At 49.9% G+C, this 24,813-nt stretch overlaps 9 protein-coding genes across 9 annotated transcripts; 5 read left to right on the forward strand and 4 right to left on the reverse strand.

Moving 5' to 3' along the window:
- Positions 1 to 572: 572 nt before the first annotated feature.
- On the reverse strand, positions 573 to 4,451 carry BO88DRAFT_417139 (putative cell division control protein Cdc25; the record flags this gene model as incomplete). Its single annotated transcript, XM_025708293.1, has 3 exons — positions 573 to 907; positions 950 to 1,196; positions 1,260 to 4,451. The coding sequence occupies 3 exons, from the start codon at positions 4,449 to 4,451 to the stop codon at positions 573 to 575; spliced, it is 3,774 nt and encodes a 1,257-aa protein (XP_025560577.1).
- Positions 4,452 to 12,128: 7,677 nt separating this feature from the next.
- BO88DRAFT_427396 (uncharacterized protein) lies at positions 12,129 to 14,170 on the reverse strand (the record flags this gene model as incomplete). The annotated part of the gene is made up of 9 exons (XM_025709008.1): positions 12,129 to 12,195; positions 12,306 to 12,407; positions 12,580 to 12,639; positions 12,788 to 12,836; positions 12,954 to 13,017; positions 13,048 to 13,204; positions 13,273 to 13,375; positions 13,860 to 13,968; positions 14,114 to 14,170. 9 exons carry the CDS (start codon positions 14,168 to 14,170, stop codon positions 12,129 to 12,131), a joined length of 768 nt encoding a protein of 255 aa, XP_025560578.1.
- A 2,111-nt stretch (positions 14,171 to 16,281) lies between these two features.
- On the forward strand, positions 16,282 to 16,791 carry BO88DRAFT_406467 (uncharacterized protein). The gene has a single exon (XM_025707152.1). The coding sequence runs from the start codon at positions 16,462 to 16,464 to the stop codon at positions 16,717 to 16,719; it is 258 nt and encodes an 85-aa protein (XP_025560579.1). The 5' UTR covers positions 16,282 to 16,461; the 3' UTR covers positions 16,720 to 16,791.
- Positions 16,792 to 17,003: 212 nt separating this feature from the next.
- Positions 17,004 to 17,527, forward strand: BO88DRAFT_87186 (uncharacterized protein). Its single transcript, XM_025713213.1, has one exon. The coding sequence runs from the start codon at positions 17,074 to 17,076 to the stop codon at positions 17,380 to 17,382; it is 309 nt and encodes a 102-aa protein (XP_025560580.1). The 5' UTR covers positions 17,004 to 17,073; the 3' UTR covers positions 17,383 to 17,527.
- Positions 17,528 to 17,628: 101 nt separating this feature from the next.
- BO88DRAFT_467001 (uncharacterized protein) lies at positions 17,629 to 18,323 on the reverse strand (the record flags this gene model as incomplete). Its single annotated transcript, XM_025711490.1, has 2 exons — positions 17,629 to 18,105; positions 18,200 to 18,323. 2 exons carry the CDS (start codon positions 18,321 to 18,323, stop codon positions 17,654 to 17,656), a joined length of 576 nt encoding a protein of 191 aa, XP_025560581.1. The 3' UTR covers positions 17,629 to 17,653.
- Positions 18,324 to 18,719: 396 nt separating this feature from the next.
- BO88DRAFT_345105 (C2H2-type zinc finger protein) lies at positions 18,720 to 21,411 on the forward strand (the record flags this gene model as incomplete). Its single annotated transcript, XM_025703282.1, has 4 exons — positions 18,720 to 18,855; positions 19,009 to 20,165; positions 20,220 to 21,214; positions 21,270 to 21,411. 4 exons carry the CDS (start codon positions 18,720 to 18,722, stop codon positions 21,409 to 21,411), a joined length of 2,430 nt encoding a protein of 809 aa, XP_025560582.1.
- Positions 21,412 to 21,518: 107 nt separating this feature from the next.
- On the forward strand, positions 21,519 to 22,074 carry BO88DRAFT_87356 (uncharacterized protein). Its single transcript, XM_025713216.1, has 2 exons — positions 21,519 to 21,654; positions 21,822 to 22,074. Exons 1-2 carry the CDS (start codon positions 21,625 to 21,627, stop codon positions 21,999 to 22,001), a joined length of 210 nt encoding a protein of 69 aa, XP_025560583.1. The 5' UTR covers positions 21,519 to 21,624; the 3' UTR covers positions 22,002 to 22,074.
- A 419-nt stretch (positions 22,075 to 22,493) lies between these two features.
- Positions 22,494 to 23,575, forward strand: BO88DRAFT_87328 (uracil phosphoribosyltransferase). Its single transcript, XM_025713215.1, has 3 exons — positions 22,494 to 22,824; positions 22,898 to 22,997; positions 23,092 to 23,575. Exons 1-3 carry the CDS (start codon positions 22,648 to 22,650, stop codon positions 23,496 to 23,498), a joined length of 684 nt encoding a protein of 227 aa, XP_025560584.1. The 5' UTR covers positions 22,494 to 22,647; the 3' UTR covers positions 23,499 to 23,575.
- Positions 23,576 to 23,652: 77 nt separating this feature from the next.
- On the reverse strand, positions 23,653 to 24,789 carry BO88DRAFT_436896 (uncharacterized protein; the record flags this gene model as incomplete). Its single annotated transcript, XM_025709589.1, has 3 exons — positions 24,564 to 24,789; positions 24,241 to 24,455; positions 23,653 to 24,158 (listed from the first exon to the last, which is right to left on the reverse strand). The coding sequence occupies exons 2-3, from the start codon at positions 24,422 to 24,424 to the stop codon at positions 23,653 to 23,655; spliced, it is 690 nt and encodes a 229-aa protein (XP_025560585.1). The 5' UTR covers positions 24,425 to 24,455; positions 24,564 to 24,789.
- Positions 24,790 to 24,813: the final 24 nt, after the last annotated feature.

The raw sequence follows: 24,813 nt of genomic DNA on the forward strand, positions 1-24,813 counted from the left end.
CGAGCTTCTTGTGCAACGGCTGCCACAGTAGTCGATCAGGGAGATGGCGATCGTCCAGGCGAAGCCAAGAATCAGAGTGGGAATGTCGCATAGTGTCCAGGCGAATTGCATGATTGGCCAGGTGGGACAGACAGAGATAAGGGAGAAACCCGTCGGAAGGGAGGTTCGGATCATGGATTTGGCGGCTCGTGGGACCAGCCCCCTGAGAAATAAAGTTGCATGGCGTAGCTGGAGTGAAGTGCGATCGCGCCATCGGACGTCGTTCAAGCATTGTGATAGGTGGTCGTTCGGGATCTGGCCGAGTGAATAGCAGGTCGACCGGGGTGGTGATGAGGAGCCCCGGCGGAGAAGCGAGAATCGAGGCGAGGCGAGCACTACAGGAAACCTGATTCCGACAACAGTCTACGTATGGGGGAGATAGTAGGTTAGTCTTCACTCAAGCATCAAGACGTCTTCCAGAGCTCAATATTTCTTGACAAATGACCGTGTCGCCTAGGGAGATCAACCACTGGACGACAGGAACAGGAGAGGGAGGGGGAAGGGGATAGAAAAAAGCAGAACAAGCGACCTGATCAGCGCGTCGACACTACCATGCTCGCGAGAGTCAAGGCGCTCATGTCTCTACTGGTTTTGGCATACCTCGCAATTTTTTCGTCCTCCCGCTCTCTGGGTTCAACTTCCAAACTCCGATCGTACATGTCGTGCACATCGCCTGCATTCTGCAGGTTGCTAAGGATGTAGTCCTGCAATTCAGGGACAGGCTGAAGAAGGTATGGGACGTTCTGGTATTGTTGAATATCGCGGATAACCTCGGCGGTTTTGGCGCGCTTATTGAAATTGATCAGTTCCGACGGAGTGAGAGATGGAATACCATCTTCAATGAAAGTCAGATCCGTCAAGTAGACACCTAAGCAGCTCTGTTAGTCTCGAACAATAGTATTATACCTACAAGGGTCAGGGGCCTGCAACGAGTGCATACCAAAGAAGGGAATACAAGGCGGATTAGCCAGATGCAGAGTCTCCCGATATTCACCAAAGTTCTTCGTGCTGGCCATGAGTCGGCGCATCTGTTCAAGAACGGTGGACGTGCGCCCGCTGACCTGAGCCCATGTGCGTCCCAGTCGATGGATAGGAGCCGTTCCAAGTGCAGAGATGATGGATGTCAGTGTGGAGTAATTATTTAGAGCGCGGCATTTCTAGTAAGCATCAGCATATACCCTTAGTAGAGGAACAAGAGGGGGCAAAGGAATGGCACGTACATCTGCGACGTTAACGAAGTGTTTGATGACAACTACACGCTTCTTAACGTCCGATTGATTGAGAATCATCTCCGCGACCCAGTTCGTCAACTGGTTGGAATGAAGAATCAGTGCCTTCACGTTCGAAGCAGGCTCCGGTTCGTCGGGGCCGACTTTCTTCTGCCAGGTCTTGTTCAAGCACTCCGTCGGCCGAATCTTCGAGTAGAGACGGGATTCGATAATAGTGAGCTGTCGGGCGAACTCTGTAGCGTCAATATCCAGGAACTTCAGCTTTTTCATGTTCTTCGGAATGATCGGCGTTGGTGCGGCAGTAGCCTGCGTGGGAACGAGACGCTTGACGGTGTTGTCTTGTCCCCGAAGGCGTTGTTCTATGACGGCCAACAGCTGCGGTGAACCGGGAGTCTTCGTGGTAGCGATTGAATCCTTGGTAAACGCATGAACATGTTGAAGGAGCGCCATGTGCGGTTCATCATTGGGTTCCATCCAAAAATTCTCGAACCAACTCTTCAGGATATTAACCACACGGAAACGAATGGGTTTCTGCTTTCTGTCGATCCACATTTGCATCTCGTCGTTATTGAGACCGGGCGGGGGTTGGATATTGAATCGTTCGGTAACCATCGCGAAGAGTTCCTCTGCAGATGTGAATGAGCGGTAGGTCAAGAGGAAGGTATTGTTGAAGGAAGCATCAAGCTTGTCATGGCGCGTCAATTGTTCCACTAAGCCTGCCAGTGTTCCACATTTCAAGTTCAGATTGTCATTCTTGGTATCGTAAAACACTTCACCTTCGTGGTCAGTTTTCAAGAACCAGGGCGTTTCTTCCGGCTCGCGGACCGGTTCTCGCATTGCAGGCTCTCGTGGAATGGCAGCCGGAGGGGCCTGTCCAAAGAATCGCTGCGCCTTGTCCATGTTGCGTCGCACCTTCTCTGACGCGCCTTCAACTGAGTAAGAAGAGGGAATTCCGATGGACTCGGTGGCGACTCCAGCTTGGGACTCTGACCTGCTGTGAATGGCCTTCAGCCCCGCATTCTCCCCACCCAGGCGACTTTCCGCGCGGAAAGCTGAAGGCTCGGGCACCTGTTCGAGGAGCAGTGAAAGAGAGAAGCCAATTTGGGAAACATAGTTCTCGAGTTGCCGGTGAACGCCACGCACGGCATTCAATCGGTCTTCAAGCGAATCGCCGCGCAGTTCCGCCCATTCATCGCCCAGTGGTGCCGCAACGGCTTGACAGCTGAGGACGAAATCGGCAATGGCATCGTAGGTTCTCTGCTTTTGCAAGCTGAAATCAACCAGCTGTGGGTTCTGGAAGCTTGTCCCCAATGGTGCTAGGTTGATAGATTCAACTGCAGACATCCACGGGCGGAACTGCTCAACGACCTTGATCGCAGCAAGTGAAACAGCATTGGCAATCTCCTCGTGCTCTCTAATGGTAACAATCTTCTTCTGGTTGAGTGTTAGTCGCTCTTCCAGCCGACGGATGCTGCCAACAAAGGATCTTCTGAGAACATCGATGTGGTCTATAAGGGCTGCATCCAGGGTCACTGATGGCTCCGCCCGCGAATCATTTGCGTCGTGATCCAGAAAGGAGGTCGGGCCCGAGTCACTCAGAGAGACGCCGTTATTCTGCCAGCAGCCACCCGAAAAGCTGCCCACGACGAATCCAGGAACAATGCGATGGATGGTCTCGCCACGCTGTTGTCTTGCAACCTCGACGTAGCCGTAGACGCCCTGCATCACACCATCTGCCTCTTGCAAGCATTTATTGATGGAATCCGGTCCTGGCCAATCGGCGGCCGCAATGTGGGACGAGAGCACGAGCTTCGAAAACTTTGACATCATATCCCTGAAGTGGGGATACAGCGCCTTATTGGTGGAGATCACTGATGGATTTCCAGAGTGATTGTCGGTGGTGTCCGAGCCAGCAGCCAACAGCATGCGCAGATGGTCGGAGATATCTTCCGCTTTCCTCACATACTCAGAGCGGTCGCCGTTCAACAGCGTTTGGCGGTAGACCTCAACGGCATGGCGCATATTGTCAACAAGCAGAGGCCAGGTCAACTGAACAGAGAACCCGTCGTCAACGAAATGCGACGGAACTTCGGAGGAGATCGAAGGCCTGTGGATATGATCGGAAACGGAGTTGTTACTGCTCGTGGCAGAATCATAGAACTTATGCGAAGTCAGAAGGGACTGGTGCGAGCTTTTTCCGTCGTTAATGGACTTTGTCGCAGATGGCGGGTGCAGCGAATCCATGGACGTCGCGGGAGAAACCCCGTCCAAGTAGGACTGGCGTCTCCGAGACATCGAATCGCGAGATGTAAGCATCAAGGACTCGCCCTCCGCTTCCGAAGCTGAGCCATCGTAATCATCTTCGTCCCGTTCGAACCCACGAGCCATCAACTCCGGTGGGGGTCGCGTTTGGTCGGGCACGAGGAAGTTGTTGCGGTCATAAGGACCAGTCTCGTTGGCAGCGGGGTTTTCGAACGGAAGCTCCATGGTGCTGTAGCCGGTCAGGGTGTTGAAATAGAAGAGACGGCCATCAGGTGTCGCCTGTGGAATCCAGAAGGCTGCCTCCTCCTGCTCCTTGGGAGCCACCACGCCCTCGATAGGCAGAATAGGCTGCGAGTCGCGCGGATTGCCCGCCGAGTCGACCTCATCAGCGTCTTGCTCCTCCTCGTACTCCTCACCAATGCCTGACTCCGCACTAACTTCCTCATTCTCATGGGTCTGCGGTGCTTGGTCTTCCAGCTCATCCAGGTCTGTTATCACAGTGCAGTAGTTACTGGGGAACCAGCCCCGCACACTATTGTCGATGACACCGTCCCACCAACCGGTCTCGAGCTGGTTCAATACCTGTATAATGTCGCCCCGGCGGAAGCTGAGACTGGTGTGATCATCGGCATCGTAGTCATACATAGCCCGCACGAACAGCGCCGGAGGCGGCTCGGGGCTGGGCGTATAGCGCCCATCGGTGGTGAGCTTCATTGAGGAGATACGCCGAGTGGGCGATTGGTCGGCGGTGAGGGAGGACTGTTGGTAGGATAGACTGTTCGCACGGCTCCGCGGGCCAGTGGTGGGGGTGGTGACTTGTTCGTCGGGGTACTCGAAAGCGGCCGTATAGGTGTTGGTCTTAGTCGCCAGCGCAGATCCGGTATCAATGGCCAATGGCTCTGCCACGCGGGAATCAAACATCGGGTATCACAACAAAATGATAGTCCGAACAAGAGGGAAACGAAGATCGGCACACTAACGTCCCCGCAACGGATGGCTGGAGGAGCTCAACGAAAGGCGTTGTTCATGACTAGGAGGAAGGTAACCGAAGACGAGCGAGCGAGACGGGGCGGCGGTAAACGGGAGAGAGAGTCGAGGCGGTTACAAAATTGGCTGCAGGAGTGATAGACAGATAGCGGCGGTAATAGCGGTGGTGGTGGTGGTGGCAGGGAAGAGGATGAGTGAGATACGGGGGGGCAGAAAGTGGCAGGTGAGTGGGATACTAAGACACACTTGGGGTCTTGGAGTTAGGGGGGGTAGTAAGTAAGTAACGGTGTCAGATCTGAGGTCAGAACACCATCTATCTTCGACACGAAAATCCCAAGGTTGGTTCAACCTGACATCGACGAAGGGAAAAAGAAAGGAGCAGTAAAAGAAAAGGAGAGTCGAAGCGACAGCAATCGCCAGGAGAGAGAGAGGGAGATTTAGGGAGGTTCCGACGATTACCTTTGGGGGAGGTGGGCAGATTGGCATTATTGGTTTCTGGCTGGCGGTCGGGAATCCCAAGTCAGTCCAAGTGGAGTGACAATACCGCCCCGTACCATACCAGCCCGTTACCAGATACAGTCCAGACTTGAGTATTATGATTCTTGTCAACTTTACACTCTACTTACTTACTATTACTATTACTATGACTATTACTGACTGACTGACTCTAGAATCTCTTAGCCCACTATTGGATCTTGACTTCTAACCCGTCTCTTCATCCATTGTATGTATGCAAAATATGCATGCTGATACTCATTCCTGCACCCTGCCACAGTCCACACAATAGTCCAACGCACATATTATTCTCCCCATTATTCTTCAAACCCTCCTCTCTAAACTAGGTACAAAGCCCTCGTCAGTGGTCAAGCTCCCGTCCGACTTGCATGTGCAGTTTCTTCCTCTTTCTCTCTTTTCTTTTTTTATCTCATTTGCCCTCCAGCGTCGCCACCCAACAATCGATCTAGAGCAGTCTTAGCCTATCATTAGCCTCACTACACAGTCACCTAGCCCTCGTGTCTTACCTTGCCTGACTGAGGGAAAGAAAAAATAAATCAAATAAAATCAAAATCAAAAATCTCGCACTCAAAACCAGTTAATATATGATAAACAAACAGAAACACACCGTGAAGGAATAATTACCAGCGCGTATGCCAGATTACCGCTTCTTACCGACGGGAAAGCCAAAGCACAGCAACAGCACGAGCCTTCTGAGGCTTCGGATGGCACCCGTACTCCATGTACTCCATCCGACTCGATCCCTACGATTGGAAGACGGCCCTAGGTAACTGGGTAACATCTTTCCCCGAACCATGGATGTCGTCGACGCGCTCCGTACCATCCAGATCCATCATTGGCAGCACATCGCGAGTACGTGCGCATTCCGAGACCCTAATGGGGCTCTTTGGGGTTAACCAACCTAATTACTTAAGATGTCTGTCTGGATTGCACGGTGGACTTTGCCGTGACCGTAAGTAGTAACTCGATCCAACCAAAAACCTGCCGTCACAGATTGGCTGGGCCAGGGGTGAAGCAAAGAGGGAGTATGATATATTAGCTGATCATTGGTTTTTATGAAGCGTGTAAATGTCTGAATAATTCCAGCCACCATACCAGTAATTAGTTTAGTAGAGATGCTTTCCTCCGCGAGTCAATAATTCATTAGTTTTAGGTATCGGGGGAAAAGAAGAAGGGGAGAGAGCTCAAACCGCGTCTTCTCAACGAATCCACACTTCCAACCCGCACGGCTGCCAATTCCGCTCCAGAGACGATGGGAAGCACAGTCCCGGTAAACCGTGGTATTAACCTTCTTATCCATCCCCCAGCCCACTCTCTCGTTTTTAGTACCTATCAGAGACATTTAGACTTCCAGGCTCTCTCTCTTCCTTGTTACTAGTATCTAATTAGTGTCTTCGTTTCCCCGTTTTTCGGGTGGAGACGTATCTTGACTCGCGTCGCGCTGCAAGTGCATTCTGTAACGGTCATGGCTTGCTGAGACCATTGGCGATCATAAGCTTGACTAGCAATATTAGGACCAATATACGACGTTAAGAGACGAATAACCCAACGATTTCCCGTCTATGCTATCTATTGTCTATCTCTATAGCAGAGATACCTGTCATTCTATCAATATGCTCGCACTGTTCGAAGAACCAACCAACCAACCAGCCAACCCCTGTTCACCAACCGCCGCGGAAATGCAGGGCCTGAGGTCTGTGTCCAGCAAAGCCACAGGGATATAGATAAGGGTATGATACCTGATAAGTATTACTGCACACTTCTTTATGCTGTTCTCGCATTGACACTTCTGCCTTGGCATCCACTTGGATGATGTGTATGGTATCTGCTTAGCAGGCAGTTGCCTTCGGATACACTTCCGTACCACTGACTGACTAGTCATGAAGACATACTTACAGGAAGCGACGCGGTACTTTGAATCGATTGACCCATCATATCTCTCTAGACTCAGCATAACGCTTAGACACCTAGCATCCGAAAGTCAAATGACTCGAGAGCTAACGGACGCAGGCCTATAATGTTATACGTCGATCAGCTTATTTACCTCTGACAGTAGCTTCCTGCTAGACCTGCAACATACTCAAAACGATGTTCTGTCCGTGACTGGATCATCGTTCATCATTGGCTTTACGCTCGGAGGAGTTCAGACTAACTACTACGAGGCATACTGCGGTTATACCAATAACCGCGCACACCAGTGATTAGGTCCAGTCGGAATTGAAATGACTAGGGTTCTATATCAGCTTGCAGGAGGATCTGCGGCCAGGGAGTTGTCTTGCAGGGGGTGCGGTTGTCTGCAGAAATGCCAGTCTTGAGCTTACTGGTAGGTTGTCTGCACTGCGTGGTGTGTTTTGTTTCCCGAATGTTGTAAACTTGGGCTAGCAGTGAGTCTGTTGAGAGATATAACGGGATGCTCATGAGCGACCTTCAATAATAGAACAATAGGAGTGATCAATGTTCATACCCATTGAATTTCTCATTCTTTCCATATTAAGCCATTGATTGCCGAAGACCACTACAACGTAAATATATGCCATACTTGGGCACAAACAGCGCTACGTACTCATACATGTGCAACCTCCTTATAAGCTTTTTGCAATATTTCTTCATAGCTAAGTATTTTATATCATAACAGACACTATCCGTTACACGGAGCGAGGCATATCCTGTGCAAGATTGTTTGACGTCTACATATGACACAATGCCATTCAAGCAAAAGCTCCACATCATAGCTATGGTAGATTCTGAGAAACCACCAAGGAGATCGTAATCAAAGTAATGGTGTCCAATAATCTGTCACTATTTTTGCAGCTTGAAGAGCAATGTATCCTCCTTTATCCAGCAATCAATCTAACCCAATACCCTACTATCCTCCGAAACTTCGAGACATCTAGTCTCTTTATGATAACTGTGCTTTACATCAATACATAAACTATTATTTCTCATCCATCACAAGCCTGGGCATCAATACGTCAATATCACATTACAAACAATAACCACGATCCTCGATCATCCAAGCATTCAGATATCCATATCCAAGCAATCGTAACACCATTACCCCAATACCAACCACCAACCACTACTACTATTACACTCTTCCTCTAGCCCCAACAGGAACTAACTCCGAATACAGCCGCCTATGCAGATACCTAGTAGTTAACCAACAGCAACAATCAAGCCACACGCACATCCTCTTACACCCCTAATCCCGCACATACTCGGCCATATCTACAGCCATATTACCATACCTACCACACCCTCACCCTCACCACTACCAATTAACTTACATCTACCATCCTTCACCACTAGCCCTAGCCCAACCTAATCCCCCAAAAGTAAGCATATCATCATCATCATCATCATCACCCACGTGCCATCAAACCCGTCAGACGGACCGTAACCTACAGAGCTAATCACACCATTCCTCTGCCTCTATTGGCTACACTGCCTAACTACTACGATTTAGGCCGTTTCAAACTGATACATATCTATGTATGTACCTTCCTGACTAGGTTAACAGTCTGTGGTCGGAGATATATCGGGATTTATACCACATAGTAAACTGACTAGTTGGCTATCGGGAGGGAGCGGGTAGGCGGGTGGGTGGATGGGTGGATTCGTCATCTTTATGCATTCTAGAACGTTTAGTTTGTATTCTATGTCTTATGTGGGTAGATGGAGGGATGGGTGGAAGCATGTGAAGGAAGGAAGGAGGAGGTGGTGGTGGTGTGATATTCCTCGGTCCTGGGGAGGGTCTGCCGAGGTATTGATATTGGGGTGGTGTCAGCTTCTGGAGGGCTTGTTGGTTAGCTGGTTAGATTATGCATAAGTTGGGAATGGTTCTGCGGGGGTTGTTGTGTTGGGGTGGGATAGTTCTGAGTGCAGAAGAAATGGGGGCTGAGAAATGGGGATGGGGATGGGTGGTGTAGGGATGTGTTGATGTTGGATGGTGTGGTGGTGACAGTAATGGGGAGAGGGTGGGATGAGGGCATGTATACAAGATGACAGTTCTATTGACTCGTGTTAAAGATTACTTTGTGATTTGGTTATGTAGAATTGATATATAGGGGTTATTCGTGGATGCGATGATGGTATAGGGGCATTGTGGCTGAGTGTACATATAAAGTAGATAATGGGCAGTGCTTGGTAGACATAAACATACACAAGCATCTGGCATAATTGGCTTTAACGATTATCAATGCTTATACTCTACAATGAGTTCATTAAGTCGTCTAAAGTAGTGTCAAGAAATAATAGCACATGGGCCACTACTACTAATGGAATACACAATCTGCAAAACAACAATTGATAAGCTTAAAAACAAACACCAATCTAGTCACTGACAATGTCTTAACACCTTGCTTGTCAATTTACATTTTAATGTCTAACAGCAATACATTACTCCTCTGATCATCACGAGGGGTAAATCAGCAAGGGCACCATACCTAGGGGAGGAGGGGAGGTGGGAAAATTAAAGAGAAGATCCCCCTCACAGTACTACATACTGTCAATCTACTACTCTATACTATCACAGACACTGCTCTTAGCAATGATTATCATACCCCTCTCCAGAGTATCAAGGGATAGTTACTTCACACATTCACAACAATAGTCAGGTAGTAAGCAGAGTACTTCGTAATCTAGAATGAAACATATTCATCCCTGCCTAGATCCCGAGTCCGACACTAGTCTACTTGAACTAGAACTAGAACTAGAACTACGGAGTACACGGAAATGAGCAAAGCAGGCAGGAACCCAAGTTCCGGCGAGTTTTTCCTAAACATATCTTATAGGGTAGTGCAAACAAGTTCTTTTCTTTAATCTCAGGTAGATGGTTAGTTAGTTATACCCGGGCACTCCGATACCCACCACCACCACCGGCATCTCCCCAAACTCTCAAGTCTAGCCCATCATCCACACCAACCCACTCCTCCATCCTCCTCAATTGAACTAACTCAAACCAGAGCATACTTACTACACCCTACAAAGTAAATCGAACCAATCCCTAAGATCAGTGGCAAAACTCACGTAGATAGCTGATACCTGAACAAAAACGCGAAAGAAAATAAATAAAAACTTAGCTAGCTCAACTAACTAGAATGATAACTAAGTAGGTCCGTAGCTGATCAACATCCCGTTTCCGCGCACCCATTCATTCCTCAACCAATCCCAACTCACTTGTCCACGTACTAGTTAGTCTCAGCTTGAAAGTTAGTTTTACGTACCCCCGTTTCCCCCTTTTTCTTGCATTCACTATCATTTCATGAACCACTGTTTTTTCCTTGATTCCCAGACATCCGGTTGGTAGGATGAGGTGGGCGAAGGATCCGATTTGATTGCGAGCGAATCGATGGATGGATGGATGGTGTGGTGTGGTGTGGTGTGAGTGGGTGGGTGGAGTGCTTCGAGAAGGTTTTTCGAGGGATTCGATGGCTTCTTTTCTTTTCTTTTTCTTTTGATTTTCTGGTGGTGGGTGGGACGGAGTTATTTTAGGAGGACTGACTGATTTTTATGGATTAGGGACTTCTAGACTTCTCTTTCACTTATATGATTAGTACGGAATATTTGTTTGGTTTTGGGGAGAAGATGTCTGTAAGTAGCGATAGCTGTATAGGTATACATTGGCTGGCGATGGGTGTTGTGCATTCCAGTTCAATTGTTTGGTTATTCAGCAATTGGGTGGTGGTGTTTTAGACTTGTGCTATCATTATGTCGATACTAGTATTCCCGATGACTTTTCTGGAACCGGCTGTATTTACTTAGAGAAAGTTAGGTCCGGAAAGCGGTTCGTTTCCTTGACTTGCTTTGGGTTCGGGTTCTACTTTGTGTTTGAGTAGATTGTTGGTCGGAGAGGTCGTAGTACTTTGTTTGCTTGATTGGGAGGGTAGCTCATTTCGTAAAGAGTATCCTGTTTGTTTGGCTGGGAGTGGATAACATATACTAGTACAAAATGTAGGGTCTAGAGCGCGTGTTGATATGGGAGATTGTAGTATCCTAGTGACATGTATAGATGCCGGCGATAGGGTTGGTTCTCCATGTTCGGTTTCTTCGGTCAGGCATTTCTACAAAGGGTGTCTTCTGTCACAGTAGATGGGGGAGAATAATCTATTTTACCACTATCACTTCATAGTGATCTTTATAAGAGAAAGAACAAAATCGATTAGTTGAACCATGTGTATACTACAGTAGCCTCAATAGAAACTACGTCCCGTGGGATATACTCGCTACCGCAATATATATTTCAGCATCCAGGAATGTAGTGAATATACCACGACACCCACCCCATCACAGTCCCAACCAGACCCAGAGTCAGACTCTAGTATCTACAACTTACCCTCCCACTAACCACAAGCCCCCGATAAACCACGGAGTATAATCCGGACTCCGTGACGTAGCATCTGTATATCATCAGGAACCGACGGGAGCGAACCATGGAACCAACCGATATCTCGACCACGAACCCGACTGACAGATAGCTTTCCATGGTTAGCTGATTGGATGTACTACATCTTTACAAAATCCTGGACTACGACACCATCCATCGAGAATCAAGCCGAACGACACCTCTACGATGTATAAATCACTTTGTTGATGACGCGACGCGAAACGAACTACCGTATTTGGCGGGCTCCATCGCAGCTATTGCCACCAGGCTAAAGTAACTGCCGATGTCAGTGGAACTGCTCAAGTTAGGTCTAGGGTTAGGGAAGGGCATCGCACAACGCACAAACCAGGAAAAGAAAAGCGGAGCGCTGCGGTGGAGGGGAAAGATAGAAAAATTGAAGAAAAAGGAAAGGAAAAAGAAAAAAGTAGATGGAAATCTTGTCAGACGGAACTCCGGAGACCAACCCACAGATGGAGCAGCTTATCAGCTGGAAAGAGCGGGTTCATCATTGAGTGGGTCGCTTTCATTATCGAAATCTGCTCTTTCAAAAATTTTTCTTTGTCTTGGACCCGTGTCTTCTGCTTTGACACCGTATGCTTTGGAAACTTGTTGTTCATCCAAGAAGTTGTGGGACCTCTCATGACAGCAGACCATATTTTCGATGCCATGTGTAGAAAAGCGATGCCCAACCTGATGGTATCTAGAAGCGGTCAAGAAATCCTTCCACGGGGATCAAGATCAATCCCCAACGGCACCGAGACGGTGATGGTTGACATCCTTCACCGACTCCAGGGATGCCCGCCTAGGATATTCCAGACCGTTCGGAGATGGAGGGGCACTTAGTACGGAGCACTACTGCCTAATTACGTGACGGATGGACGGATCACGGGCGCCGCCGACCAGGGTCGATGCAAACCGCCAAAGTCCCAAAGTTGTCGGGACGATGAGCGCCAGCCGAGATAAGTAGACTTTTTCTTCCACTTCCAAGCCTGGGATGGCTGGCGACGCTTGCTAGTGTAAGGGCCGGGGTTTCGGGGAAGAGGTTCCTGATTTCCTGCAACGGTACCTGGTGGAGTTGGACGCGCCTGACTGGATCGTAGACGCCCTGTGGGAATTCAATTGAAGATTCATTAGCCATGGTTGTGGAATCCGGCGATCGACCCTTCGCGACGAAGCTGATCGACTGCATCTTTGGTGCAAAGGAGGAAATAGAACGGGTAGCTGCAGGGAAAAGAGCCAAATCGGAAAGCCAGAAGGGGTTTCCTTCGCATTTCAAGACTGGTTTTTGAGGTTTAGCCCCTTTTTTGTGTTCCAAAACGCGTGAGAAAATTCGAGTGATGATATCCAAGAGATTGGACCCCAAGCCCACCGAATCACCAAAGGTATGGAGGACACGCTCCCGCCGGAGAAAAGCGAGCCTGGATCGGAAATGATCGATCATGGTTGGGAGGATCGGTATGTACGGGAGTTTTGCACTATTGCCCCCCTCTCTTGACCCCGTGCGCCGGTCTAGGAAATCGATGCATGGTCCGTACGCAGGTGCTCGATATTGCCTGATAGATGAAACCCCAAGCGAGTTGTTCCCAAGTTATCGACACGCTTTCAACCAACTGGCATGTCGTCGTCAACATCTCGCGTCGTTCCTGAACCTGCAAGCTCATAACATCCTTCCATGAGATACAGGACAAGTTGAGGCGTTGACTGGGTCGGACCGCTGCATGGCTCGGAAAGTGGATCAAGCACCCAGGAAGAGATAGTGAACGAATCGAATTTGCCAGGGTTCGACCTCATGCCGAGGAGGAAGAAATTCGGGCGGCTGGACGTGTGAGAGCAGGCCGAGTGTCTGGATTTGACCTTTCTGTTGTCCATCCTTTTCCGACCTTCTCAAAAGCGTAAGCGCCCCGACTCACCGCTTTATTCCTGCAGGCCGAGCTCCTGGCAGATGAAAGCGGTGAGCCTGGAGTACGTAAGAATGGGTTGCTCAGGCACTAATGCTGATTAGGATTCTGGGGCCTGCATCTGGACGGATCCCTCTGGGTGGAGACGCAGAATCGCTGATGCCTCTAGGGCTGTTTATCATGGGATGATGGAAGTGACTGTCTGTCTGGCTTATCGCAATCGATGGTTAGCATGATAGCAGTCAGACTATTCCAGTTTTCTTTTTTCTTTCTGTAGTTAGTGACATGCATTTGGTGGAAGCGATCGTGACCGGATTGATCCTAGGGCATGTTGGAAGGGCGCTCCTCGGTAACTCGATAGTCGATACAATGCGCCCAGATGATCCGCAGGCAGTGAGAGCTCAAAGCACCACCCCTCGGTCGTGGCGGTGGAAAGATAAATTAAACTGATTCAATGTTCTGGATAACTATCGGATGTATGCGATCCTCCTGGGGTACTTTTGTGCTCCCCTCATGATCATGTGCGTTTCCCTAGTAACTAACCGTGTCTGGTGGGGTTTCCTTGAGGTCCACTCAGTGATGCCCCACTCGCGTGCCGGGATTTTACGGGAACCTTCGTGGTGGTGATGATGATGATGATGATATTACTGTGCTGAGATTGAGATGAAAATAGGCTTCATCATTTCTGTGGTTCAGTATGAAACACATGTATCTGAGACTATTCTATAGAATTATCGAAGTCCCTTCCCGCATCATCGATTCAGAACCAAGTCTGGGATTGTCTGTGGTGGTCGAACCAAGGGGCCAAGGACAGGCTCGGAACTATCGTCCACCGTCATCTGACCGTGACACATTTGTACACAGTACTTGCACCGTATAGATAGCTAACTAGTTACTTGTCTACTTACGTATGTAATCATCCCCCCTCCTCAAGGTGGATCGTTTACCTATTCGACGGAGACGCGGAACGAGGGCGCGTCTCCGAGTGAGGCTGGTTAGGCGCGACTGCGGGCGTGCAGGCAGCCACAAGTAACCTGCCCTAGGGTACCTCTGGCTTCAGACTAACTCTCTCTGTCGAAGGGCCGGATTCCCCATGCCACTTATGCAGTTGGGACTAGGTAGTCGGTCTTAGGTTGATGCATCTTCGGCTTGGATGCCAAACTGCCAAAAACAGAAACAATAGTGTTTGGGGATGATGCAGTCCTGCATCTTCCCAAGCTCCCAAGTTGGATCGCTCCAGAACATGATTCTGTCTGCTGTCTCAAGCTTTTGCATTATCCATTTAGCGCCCAGGATGGAGTGATTCGGTAGTGTGTGGTGTTCCACGAACAAGGACACCTGATGTAGCCCGCCCACACGCTCGGTGGCCGAATCCACTGGATTGCTTCCAAAGTACTAAGTTGAAGGTGGGGGGAGGAGGGGAAATGGAGTTTGGCAAGCGAGCAAGCAGAATTGGAAACGAAACAGCGTCCATCGCCTTACGGAAGGTTGTGTTTCTGACCCTTGATTTCCCTTCACCTGCTGACGCTGGCTGTCGTGTTGGCGGCCGCTGGAGCAGCTGACCCTGAGCTGAAGTGGGAGGCAAACCATGCGCCATGTTTGAACCTCTGACCACCTTGGACCCAAGGTCATTCTGGCGTTCGCAGTGCATAGCACGATTAGCTTTTTCTGTCAAGATAGTTCTTTTTCCTTTTTCTTATTTTTTTTTACCTTTCTTCTTTTCTTTACCTATTTGGTCCAGGGGACATCCAATGAAGGCCAAGAGGCTTGCCAGAAATTTAGGGATGTTGGGGTGTGTTCTTTAGGCTACCGATAGACTGGGCGATGATCTGTCAAACTGAGAGACATCACATCGTCAGCAATATTCTCCTATTGCTGCGTGATGACGGGTGGCTTTTACCAGCCAAGCACGATTCATCCCCCGTCTTCTATCTGGCTTCAACTGACTTGGCAACGTGAACGATGAAATTCAGGATGCCGCGCGAAGCTCTTGTGTTCGCGGAAGTGGTTCGCGAAATGCGCTCGCGAACCATTCTAAATTTGTACTTTGTAGACGTTCAAATGAACCAACACTCGTCATTGTGACGGACGGAAGAAGGGGAACGGAGGTGAGAGGGGGTCTGGAACAACGGCAGCGCTCGATTTGAAGATCCACCGGGGCTAGTTCTAGTCGGAGTTAGACGGGCAATCCCACTCACACAAATTGGATCGCATGGAAATGAAGTCATGACCAGCCTTGCGGCGGGTGGCCGATTATCAAATAACTGGTGGGTTATCTACGACATAAGTAGGGATTACCGACGGTGATCCCAGTGAGCCGATTTACCAAAGAGGGGTTAAGGAAGGGTTAGACTTCAGAAAGAGGGGAGGAAAGGAGGGGGAGTTTAGAGGGGTTAGAGGGGTAAGGAAGTGGGTGGCGGGATAGAATTCAAATGGGGTAACATGAGATGATCTAGAAGAAGGAAAAAATAAAAGGAATAAAAAAAGGGATGATGATGGTTGAAGATAGATAGTTATGCGGATTATTGAAGGATGAGATGAGTACGTAGGTACGATCAGCGTGAGGAATGGGAGCCCGGTTTGGACGAATCGACCACTTGATTTGGGGTGTGAAGAGATTCCGTGGTGGAAATGAAGGGAGCCAATACACGAATCATGATGGCGGTGCGTCTCCGTGGCATTTTGACGGTGCTGGATCCCTGCCGGAGGGGCAAGGGGGGGCTGACGAGGGGCGAAAAGAAAAATAATTTTGTAGGAAAAAAAAGAGGGGACGGAGGGGAGGGGGGGGCACTAATCTGTTGGCTGGACGGGAGTTTGTGAGAGACAGAAGAAAGAGAGTGAAAGTGCGTGTCTGCGATGGATTCTCAATTCAACCTGCAAAAACCAGTCTAACCTATTCAAGCCTGTTCCTTTTACCCCCTTCTTCTTCTCATCTATCGAGCACTCTCTTTCCCTCTAATTACTGTGGACCATCTCCATGCAATGACCAAGATACATCGACTGGAATTGTAGTCTAATGCTGTGCCCTGACCTTTGTCTACTGACAATGGTCAATGACAGTATCTACCTGTCTTCTGGACGGCCCCGCAGCCGACTGTACCAAGTTTGCGATTTCTGCGCTGTCACATAGGGATGGGCAAGAGGGATGACTTTTTGGCTTTTCCTCATCTTACTTGCACCCGATACGATTGAGGTAGATAGTTTACAGCAGGTAATCCGAACCTCACTCAGTTCCTCGGTGCTAGTCATGTCCGCCTCGAGGTTACTAAGACAACCTGAAGTCTTGTCCAGTGTCCTCCTCACTGCATTTTACCCATCGAGCTACCACTTGTACCCACTGAACAAAGTTACATACCATACCGTATGGAGTCCTCATTCCACCCCAAACCCCACTATGAAATAATATCGATTGGAAGTGGGAGTGAGGAAAAGTAGAAAGTCGAGCCTGCCATCCAGCTCCGGCATGGCTTTTGTGTGGTCAGTTAGGCAGGTCGCAGGAATATACCGTAGAAGCTCTGCTGGCCCATTATTATCCTTCTAGGGTCCTGCACTCGACCGCTGAAAGGTGAGCGAGGGGCGCCATCACCAAACAGGGATAGGAGCATTATCCGAGTGGGTTAACCCTAGCAGGGGGTATTTGATCATGAGAGTGTCGACTGTGCGCTGTGTAAGAGAGGGGATGTATAATGTTCCCAAGACGTGACGACTAACTACGGTGTACTTTGTAGCTAACCCACCAACAACAAAACTAATCATCATGATAACTATGATCCAAAACTGTCCAGATCACATCATGAGTCTCGATAACTCACCAGGGGAAACATGTAGGATGCTGCCCAATGTTGTGCATATGAAGAGTAAATTTTCTTTTTTTCTGCTCGGATTATTTTCTCGGATATTGAGATCATTGTGTTTCTTTTCGATTTTATTTTATTCTATTTTTCGTTTTTTCTTCTCACATTTTCCATTTTCTATTTTTGCCTTTTCCAGTAGTAGTAATGGTGGGTGCAAAATGGAAAATGGAGAGTGGATAAGATTCTCCCTCACATCAACCCAAGACCTCTAACAAACGGTCGATTTCAGCCAGTCGAAGGAGGTCCCCCGGCTGAACCGGGTTGACGGGTTGGAAGTCTACTTACTACTGTACGGCCCATGTGGGCTGCGGTGGGCTGGGCTACTGCTTTGTTTTGTTGTCTGTTCTTTTAGCTGTGTAGATAGTCTAGTTTGTATGACTTTTTTATTTATTTTATTTAATTTCTATCATATTATTATTCATCATTTTGCAGTTAGATCCATTTTTGTTTTGGATTTTGTTGCATTTTCATTTTCATTTTTGCTTATTTCCCTGAACTTTTTTGTCTCTTTTCGAAATATGGGTCACCGAAGGAAAGGTGGACGTGTCCTAACCAGGTTCCGTTTAGCCCGGGCACGCCGTTAGTCAGAATGGGCAACGGCCACAGCCATTGGCTGTCGGGGAATGAAGACAGTGGCATTATGGGCCCCAGTGCGTGTTCGAATCCGGGGACTGGCCTGTTCGCTTGTTTTCCCCCTCCGTCAGTCCCGCCGAGGGAGCCCCTCTTTCCCGCCTCCCACTTCCCTGTTGTCGCTGCGCCGCTCGTCGCCCAAATCGCCAACACCGCCGCTGGACACGACCGCCTCACTGTCGCGATCCAGCGATCGCCCGAATCGCCCATCGGCTTGTGCCCACGTCCTGGCGCGCTTCTCTCTACACCCACACCACTTTTCCCTCTTTGCGCAGTCTTTCCCTTCCCCCCCCCTCGCTCCCTTCCTTTCGACCAGGCCTTTTTTTCCCAGACTCTCTCTCCCGCGACTCACAAACTACTTTCTCCTCATCCATTCAACATCCCCCCCCCTCCTCTTACCCATTCTTTTTCTCTTCCTTTCCTCCTTCTCCCTCTTCCCTCTTCTCTCAAACGTCTTCCTCCTTCCTTCTTCCCCCTCCTCCTCTTTCTCTCTCCTCTTCTTTCCTGGGTCAGCATTCAACATCTTGCTCTCTTCCTTTTTCTCTTTTCTTTTCCTTTTCCCTCTTGTTTGTCTTTTCCCGTTCTGTCTTTCCCATCCTTTGGTACTTCCCCTCCCCGGCTTCTTATTAAAGACTGCCTCCACCACACAATCACCACCACCACTATTACAACCACCCGCTATCACACCCTTCTCCCCTCCTAGTCCGCCTGTGGCTGGACCCCCCTTCTTCCAATTCAACACTGCCCTCCAGTATTCCCCCACACAAGGAATGATCAGGCACCAAACCGAATTCCTGTCGTCTACCCGCCTACAGAACCGGTGTGAAATCACGAAAGGGACGATAGCGCAGTCTTCGATCTTGTCGCTGTTCTACTAGGATTCGGCCGTGGTTGTATATTCGCTGCAGTATTCTCAGCAATGGCTCCCACTGCACCTCCCCAGGCGACCAACTCGCCAGCCAAGAAGACATCAGCCCCAGAGAAGAAATACAAGTGCCAATTTTGTAATCGCGCCTTTAGCAGAAGCGAACATCGCAGCAGACACGAACGTTCGCGTAAGTAGAGTGGTCTCTTTTCTATATGGTCTTCTTTTCCTGTGCGCGGGGCTAGGTGTACTGTCTTTGTGCAGACGGGCTAGTTACTGTGCTACGGCTGTGTTTCGCGTCGTTTAGTCTTAGGGCACAATACTAACCTTCGTTACTTCATAGATACCAAGGAGAGGCCGTTCAAGTGTCTGAAGTGCCGGAGTACTTTTGTCCGTCGTGATTTACTCCTCCGTCATGACCGTACCGTTCACGCAAAGGACGGTGGGATACCGCTAGTTTCCGAGGGCCGGCGACGTGGTGGCGCGGGTGTCCAAAAGACTTCCCCCGCACCCGCCCCGTCCAAGCCCTCGATCACAATTGATCCTGCTACTCTCGAACAAATAGAGGCCAGCAGTGATGGTATGGTTGATCTTGAAACTGCAGCCATGTTGATGACAGATTTCCAACATAAGGCCGCAGCCGCCGCTACTGGTCAAGCCAATGAACGTGCTGAATCGGATCGCTCCTTTTCCCCTGGACGCGGTCCTTTACTAGAGCCTCCTGTGTCGTACATGTCGGGCAACGCGACCTTGCCGCAGATGCCTTGGGACACCCTGGTTTCCCCTGCGGACACGAAGCACACGATGGGATCGCCATTCGTGTCTCAAGACAGTGGCTCGGAATCGCATACGCTGCCCTCGGTTATGGACCGACACGGCGCTGTGGGTGATGCGCTTGCTCCCTCGCTGCACTCCCTGGTGAACTCGCTGCCCATGTCTGGAAACTCGACGCCGAATGCGCTTTCTCCGTATCCCTCGATGACCGGTCCCGTCAGTCCAGTGAACTACCGCCGGTCGCCCGGTCCTAGCCAAGCCCTGACGCTGCCCAAGGCCCCGCAGATTGCCAACGAGATCGAGCGAAACATGGTTGTTGAACGTCTGCACAATGTGGATTCTCTCAATGTGCTCCCCGAGACCTTCCAGCTGCCTCCGACCGCATCTCTCAACAAGTATCTCTCCACGTACTTCAATCTGTACCACCCTCACCTGCCGTTCTTGCACCAAGAGTCTTTCAAGCCCACCGCTACTTCACCGCCATTGCTGCTCGCGGTCCTGTCTATTGGTGCTCTGTACACTTTCGAGCGGCAGCATGCATTCATGCTCCACGTGGGGTCCAAGATGCTGGTCAACCAATTTTTGCAACATAAGGACAACTTTGACTCGCGCAAGTGCCCTCTCTGGGCCATGCAAAGCACCCTGCTGAACATGATTTTCGAGAGCTGGAGCGGTGATCCCAAGGGTCTCGAATGGACCTGTTCCATTAAGAGTCTTCTGGCCAATGTAAGCGCATTCCCGTTCTCTACTATACTATTTGAATGATGCTGATAATTGTAGATGGTTGCCGGAAACCGCTATCAACTGAAGCTCCGGACCGAAGCGCGCGAGGGTGCTCAGCCGACCCGCGAGGAGTGGATCGAGGACGAGTCGTGTCGCCGGACGTACTACGCCGTTTACATCTTCTTCGGCATGCTTACGCTGACTTTCAACCACACCCCAGCGATGAGCTTTGACGAGTTTGACAACTTGGAGCTGCCTTCCTCGGAATCCATGTGGAACCTGGATGTGACGGACGATGAGGCGTGGCGCCGCAGCTTGGCGTCTTCCACGCCGCTTACTGTTCGTGAAGCGCACGACTGCCTTTTCCAGGGCGAGCAGACGCGCTACAGTGCTTTCGCCACCCGCGTGCTGATCAACGCGCTCTTCCTGCAAGTTTGGAACCACAAGAGGAGCTTCGAGGCCCTCCAGGACGTGGTGACCGAATACAAGCTCCGCTTGGCGCTGGAGACGTGGGAGAGCTCGCTTGAAGTTTGCGAGCCAGAAACGATTGTGGTGCCTCTCAGCACCCCTCAAAAGGGCCACCCCTTGATCTTCAACTCGATGGCCGTCTACCGCAACACCCGCGCTCGCCTGGAAGTTGATCTCAAGTCCATCCAGGAGGCCCTGCGCTACCACTCATCTTACGAGGTCGCTGCTGCGATGACGGTCGCTCGCGAGAAGGTCAAGCGGTCTCAGGAGATGAACAAGGTGATCCAGTCGTGCTTTGAGTGCATTGAGATCGCCGCTGTTCAGGGAATCAACTGGGTCGCGAAGACATCTGCAACCAACTGGAGCGTCGAGCATCCTCTCTGCGGCTTGGATTTGATGGTCATCCTCAGTCTCTGGCTCTATCGCCTGGAACATGACGAAGAGCCCGCATCGGAGGCTGAGATGGCCATCTATAATAAGGTGCGGAATCTGTTTGATGATGACGCCGTCGATGCTTTTGGAAAACTCAGCTCCACCGTGGCCCGTGTATGGGGTAACATCCTAGACGGCGTGGTAGTTTGGGGGTACGTTGAATCCTTCTATGCTTATGCTGTGATATTGTTTGCTAACCTGAAACAGAATTACGAAGCTCATGGGCGAGTCATTCAAACTTCATTCCCAGGCCTTGGTCGGCTACGAAGATTCGTTGCGCGTTGCCAAGGACCAACCTATTCACCCAATGCCGACGAAGACGCTTGCCAGCGTTGGCACCGCGTACTAGTGCGAGCAACATCTCCACTCGACGAATAGGTAGTTTGACTATGGTCATCTACATCTTCGACTAAGTTCATCTCATTATCGTTACATTCATTCTTTACGCGGGCATTGGTTTACATCTGATTTGGGTCGCTGGTGGATTTCGGATTGGGTCGGGAACGGCGAGCAAGTGGCGGCAGGATTCCCCAGGGAATGCTATGATCTGAACTGCCGCATTATGCTGCTTGCTGGCGTTCCCTGGCTCACAGTTAATTGTTTTTTATTGTTTTCTGCGACGTCTTTCATTGCGTTATGGTTTCGCAAGAGCTCACGGGAGTCCGGTGTGGTCATTTTCTTGTTTTTGTGGGTTGTTTTCCCAAGGCAACATCTCGACACCCGGCTGGTCCTGTGTGTTCGTCCTAGCACTCGGTGGAGTTGTTGTTTTCATTGCCTTCTTCTTATACGCTCTTCTACGCCCTAATCATTAGTGCCTCCGTTCTACATGTGCGCATCAGCGTGTTTGGTCAATTGCCATGGGGTTACCCTAGGCCATCTTTGATACCTTTGTCCGTTATATACATTCTTCTGCTTCAAGTCATTCGTTCAACCTTTTGATCTATTACTTTGTTCGTGACCACTTAATGTATTGCGTTAAATCGTTGATATAGTGATGTGTTTATGTGTCCCCGCCGTTGATGTTCTCCGCTCTGATTTGATTTGCTTGCGACTGTTTTGATTTTGGCATTCTTGATTTGATTTGTTTAATTGCACATGCTTTGCTTGACCTTATCAGTAGTTCTCTGTACCATAGTAATTTGCGCAGAAAATATAACTTGTTGGCGGGGTCTTTGCAGTTGCAGTTGTAGAGTTGTTGAACTAGCGAAATGGTTGGACTTAGCTGGAGCTGGCTTTATCGACGAGGTGAAAGAGTGGGTCAGCCAGCACGGTGGATCGGTGGGGGATCTGGTTCGCGGGTGCTTATCAGGAAAGAAAGGAGGCCGACAATCGCGGGGAATGAGGTGCACTGAAAGAAGATGAAGAGGAATGAAATCCATGGAAGTTGCAGAGACTGGAATTTGGGAGATCACTGGACCGGAGCAGGTGACTTGGTGCTTACCCCTCTTCTTTGCTTCTGCAGCAAGCAGTGATGCCCGTTCCTGATCCTACAAGTACAAGTACTCCATAGTTAGCTCCTGATTCTCCTTCCTCTTCCCCTCACCTTATCACTCACTTACTTTACTATCGCCCAACTAAATCAATCATGGCCCTCCCTTCCAACGTCCACGTCTCTTCCCATCCCCTCCTCCAAGCCAAGCTCTCACAGCTCCGGTCCGCATCCACCTCGACCCGCGAGACCCGCAGTCTGGTGCACGAGATAGCGACTATCTTGGGCGTGGAGGCATTTGCAGCAGGATGGAAGGTGAAGAAAGCAGGAATGGTAGGCTCCTCGCCAATTAAACAAAAATCAATCGACTCCATCCTTGTATTTACTGACTGATTTATCTGGACAGGATACCACCCCGTTAGGCACCGAATACGTCACTCACGACATTGATCCTTCGGACATTGCCTTGGTGCCTATTCTCCGGTCCGGATTGGGCATGATAGAGGGTATTCCCCTGCCCCATACTCTCTCACCGACCAATTCGGTCACCCAATAACTGTAATCTAATAAGTAACAAAACTGATCATGGGAAATAAACAGCGATGAACATCCTCCTCCCCACCTCCGTCCCAATCTACCACCTCGGTCTCTTCCGCGAACGTCTCACCCTCCAACCCGTCGAATACTACAACAACCTGCCCTTCCAACCTGACAGTTCCAGCACTAACACCGCTGCCGCGGCCACAGCCATTCTCCTTGATCCGGTCATTGCAACGGGTGCTACCGCTGAAGCAGCGATCCAGTTACTTCGTGAATGGGGCGTGCAGAGAGTCGTCATGTTGAGTGTGTTGGGTTCGGAGGCGGGTGTGCTTCGCGCGGCGGGTACTTGGCCGGAGGGTGTGGAGGTGTGGACTGGGGCCGTGGATGCCAGGTGTGATGAGCGGGGGATGATTGTGCCGGGGTTGGGGGATATTGGGGATCGGTTGTTTGTTGCGATGGGGAAGTAGGTTGCAGTTTGCAGTCTAGTATACTAGTCTACTTACGATGGTATAGCATGTAGTGAAAGAGATGGATAGATAGCTAGCTTGCAGCAGAACAGGTAGACGGGGTAAATAGACATATGAAATGACCTTATCAGCCACTTGATTGATAGACTGAGAATTACCGTCCCCTCTGCAAAAACCCCAATACATCCATCTCAACCCCATACTCCACCTCATGCCTACCAGCACCACCACCACCAACACCACCAACACCACCCTGATTCACATTCATCCTACTCCCCATCCCCACATTCAACCCACCCACCGGAATCTCCCTCCCAGTAGTAGAAGTCGGCGTCATCGGTCCCAAACTCGGCGACGCAACAACACCCACACCCACATCCATCCCCGTCGTCAACGCCACCCCAATCTCATTCTCATCCTTATACATAGTCCCACTCCCAGCAGATGCAGAATTCTCCGGCGTGATATTCCTCTGATGCAGCCCGCCACCTGCACCAGTACTACCATCTAAACACCTCCCATCATGCACATGCGCATGTCCATGTCCATGTTGTTTAATGATGAACTTCTCCCCAATCCCACCCCGTCCGTGATGTATCCCCCGCGTGAGGAGCATTTGGCGGCGGAGGGTTTGTGCGCGTTCTTCGCGGAATTCGGCGGCTATAGTTCCCATTCCCCCATGGGTGGTGTTTGTTAGATGAGTGTGGATGTATATGGGGTATGGGGAAGGGGGTATACATACCTCTCCAGAAAAAGACATACACGCCCATTACAACGAAACAGGCGGCGAGGAAGCCGAAGAGGATGCCGAGTTCGTGGGAGAGGGAGGTCATGGGGGTGTAGGGGGGGATGTTGTGCGGGTTGTTGTTGTTATTATTGGTGGTGGTGGTAGGGTTTATGGGGGAGGTGGTTGTGGTGTTGGACATTTTGATCTTTGAAGATGTTGGTGGGATGGTTCTGAGGTTGGGGTTAGTTGTGTTGTTGGGATTATAGAGGGGAGTAGTGGTGGTGGTGGTGGTGGTGATGGGTTTGTGTATGCGCGCGTTTATGTAGTATATGACTTACTGTTGTTCTCTTTTGCTGGTTGGAGATGGTGATGGTGATGGAGTTGTGGAAGTAGATGTAGAAGTAGACGCGATGAGGATGTAAGCGTGGTTGATCTTCGATCAAGGGAACCCACTTTTTTGCAAAGGACATTCACTGACATATGAGATAAAGAATGGAGATGGCAGTAATCTGCAGTCAGTTCGTATTCTTTGTCTGTCTGCGCGGTATCATCATTGGTCGTCGCACTCGTACTACCCGGATCGGCCAA

Source organism: Aspergillus vadensis (assembly GCF_003184925.1).
Source record: "Aspergillus vadensis CBS 113365 unplaced genomic scaffold BO88scaffold_19, whole genome shotgun sequence".
Taxonomy (NCBI): domain Eukaryota; kingdom Fungi; phylum Ascomycota; class Eurotiomycetes; order Eurotiales; family Aspergillaceae; genus Aspergillus; species Aspergillus vadensis.

Coding starts and splice junctions, on each gene's coding strand:
- BO88DRAFT_406467 (XM_025707152.1), top strand. CDS start 16,462: ATGACTTTTTGGCTTTTCCTCATCTTACTTGCACCCGATACGATTGAG.
- BO88DRAFT_87186 (XM_025713213.1), top strand. CDS start 17,074: ATGATAACTATGATCCAAAACTGTCCAGATCACATCATGAGTCTCGAT.
- BO88DRAFT_87356 (XM_025713216.1), top strand. CDS start 21,625: ATGCTGCTTGCTGGCGTTCCCTGGCTCACA. Junction 21,655..21,821: donor CTGGCGTTCCCTGGCTCACA/GTTAATTGTTTT, acceptor CACTCGGTGGAG/TTGTTGTTTTCATTGCCTTC.
- BO88DRAFT_87328 (XM_025713215.1), top strand. CDS start 22,648: ATGGCCCTCCCTTCCAACGTCCACGTCTCTTCCCATCCCCTCCTCCAA. Junction 22,825..22,897: donor AGGTGAAGAAAGCAGGAATG/GTAGGCTCCTCG, acceptor TTATCTGGACAG/GATACCACCCCGTTAGGCAC. Junction 22,998..23,091: donor CGGATTGGGCATGATAGAGG/GTATTCCCCTGC, acceptor GGAAATAAACAG/CGATGAACATCCTCCTCCCC.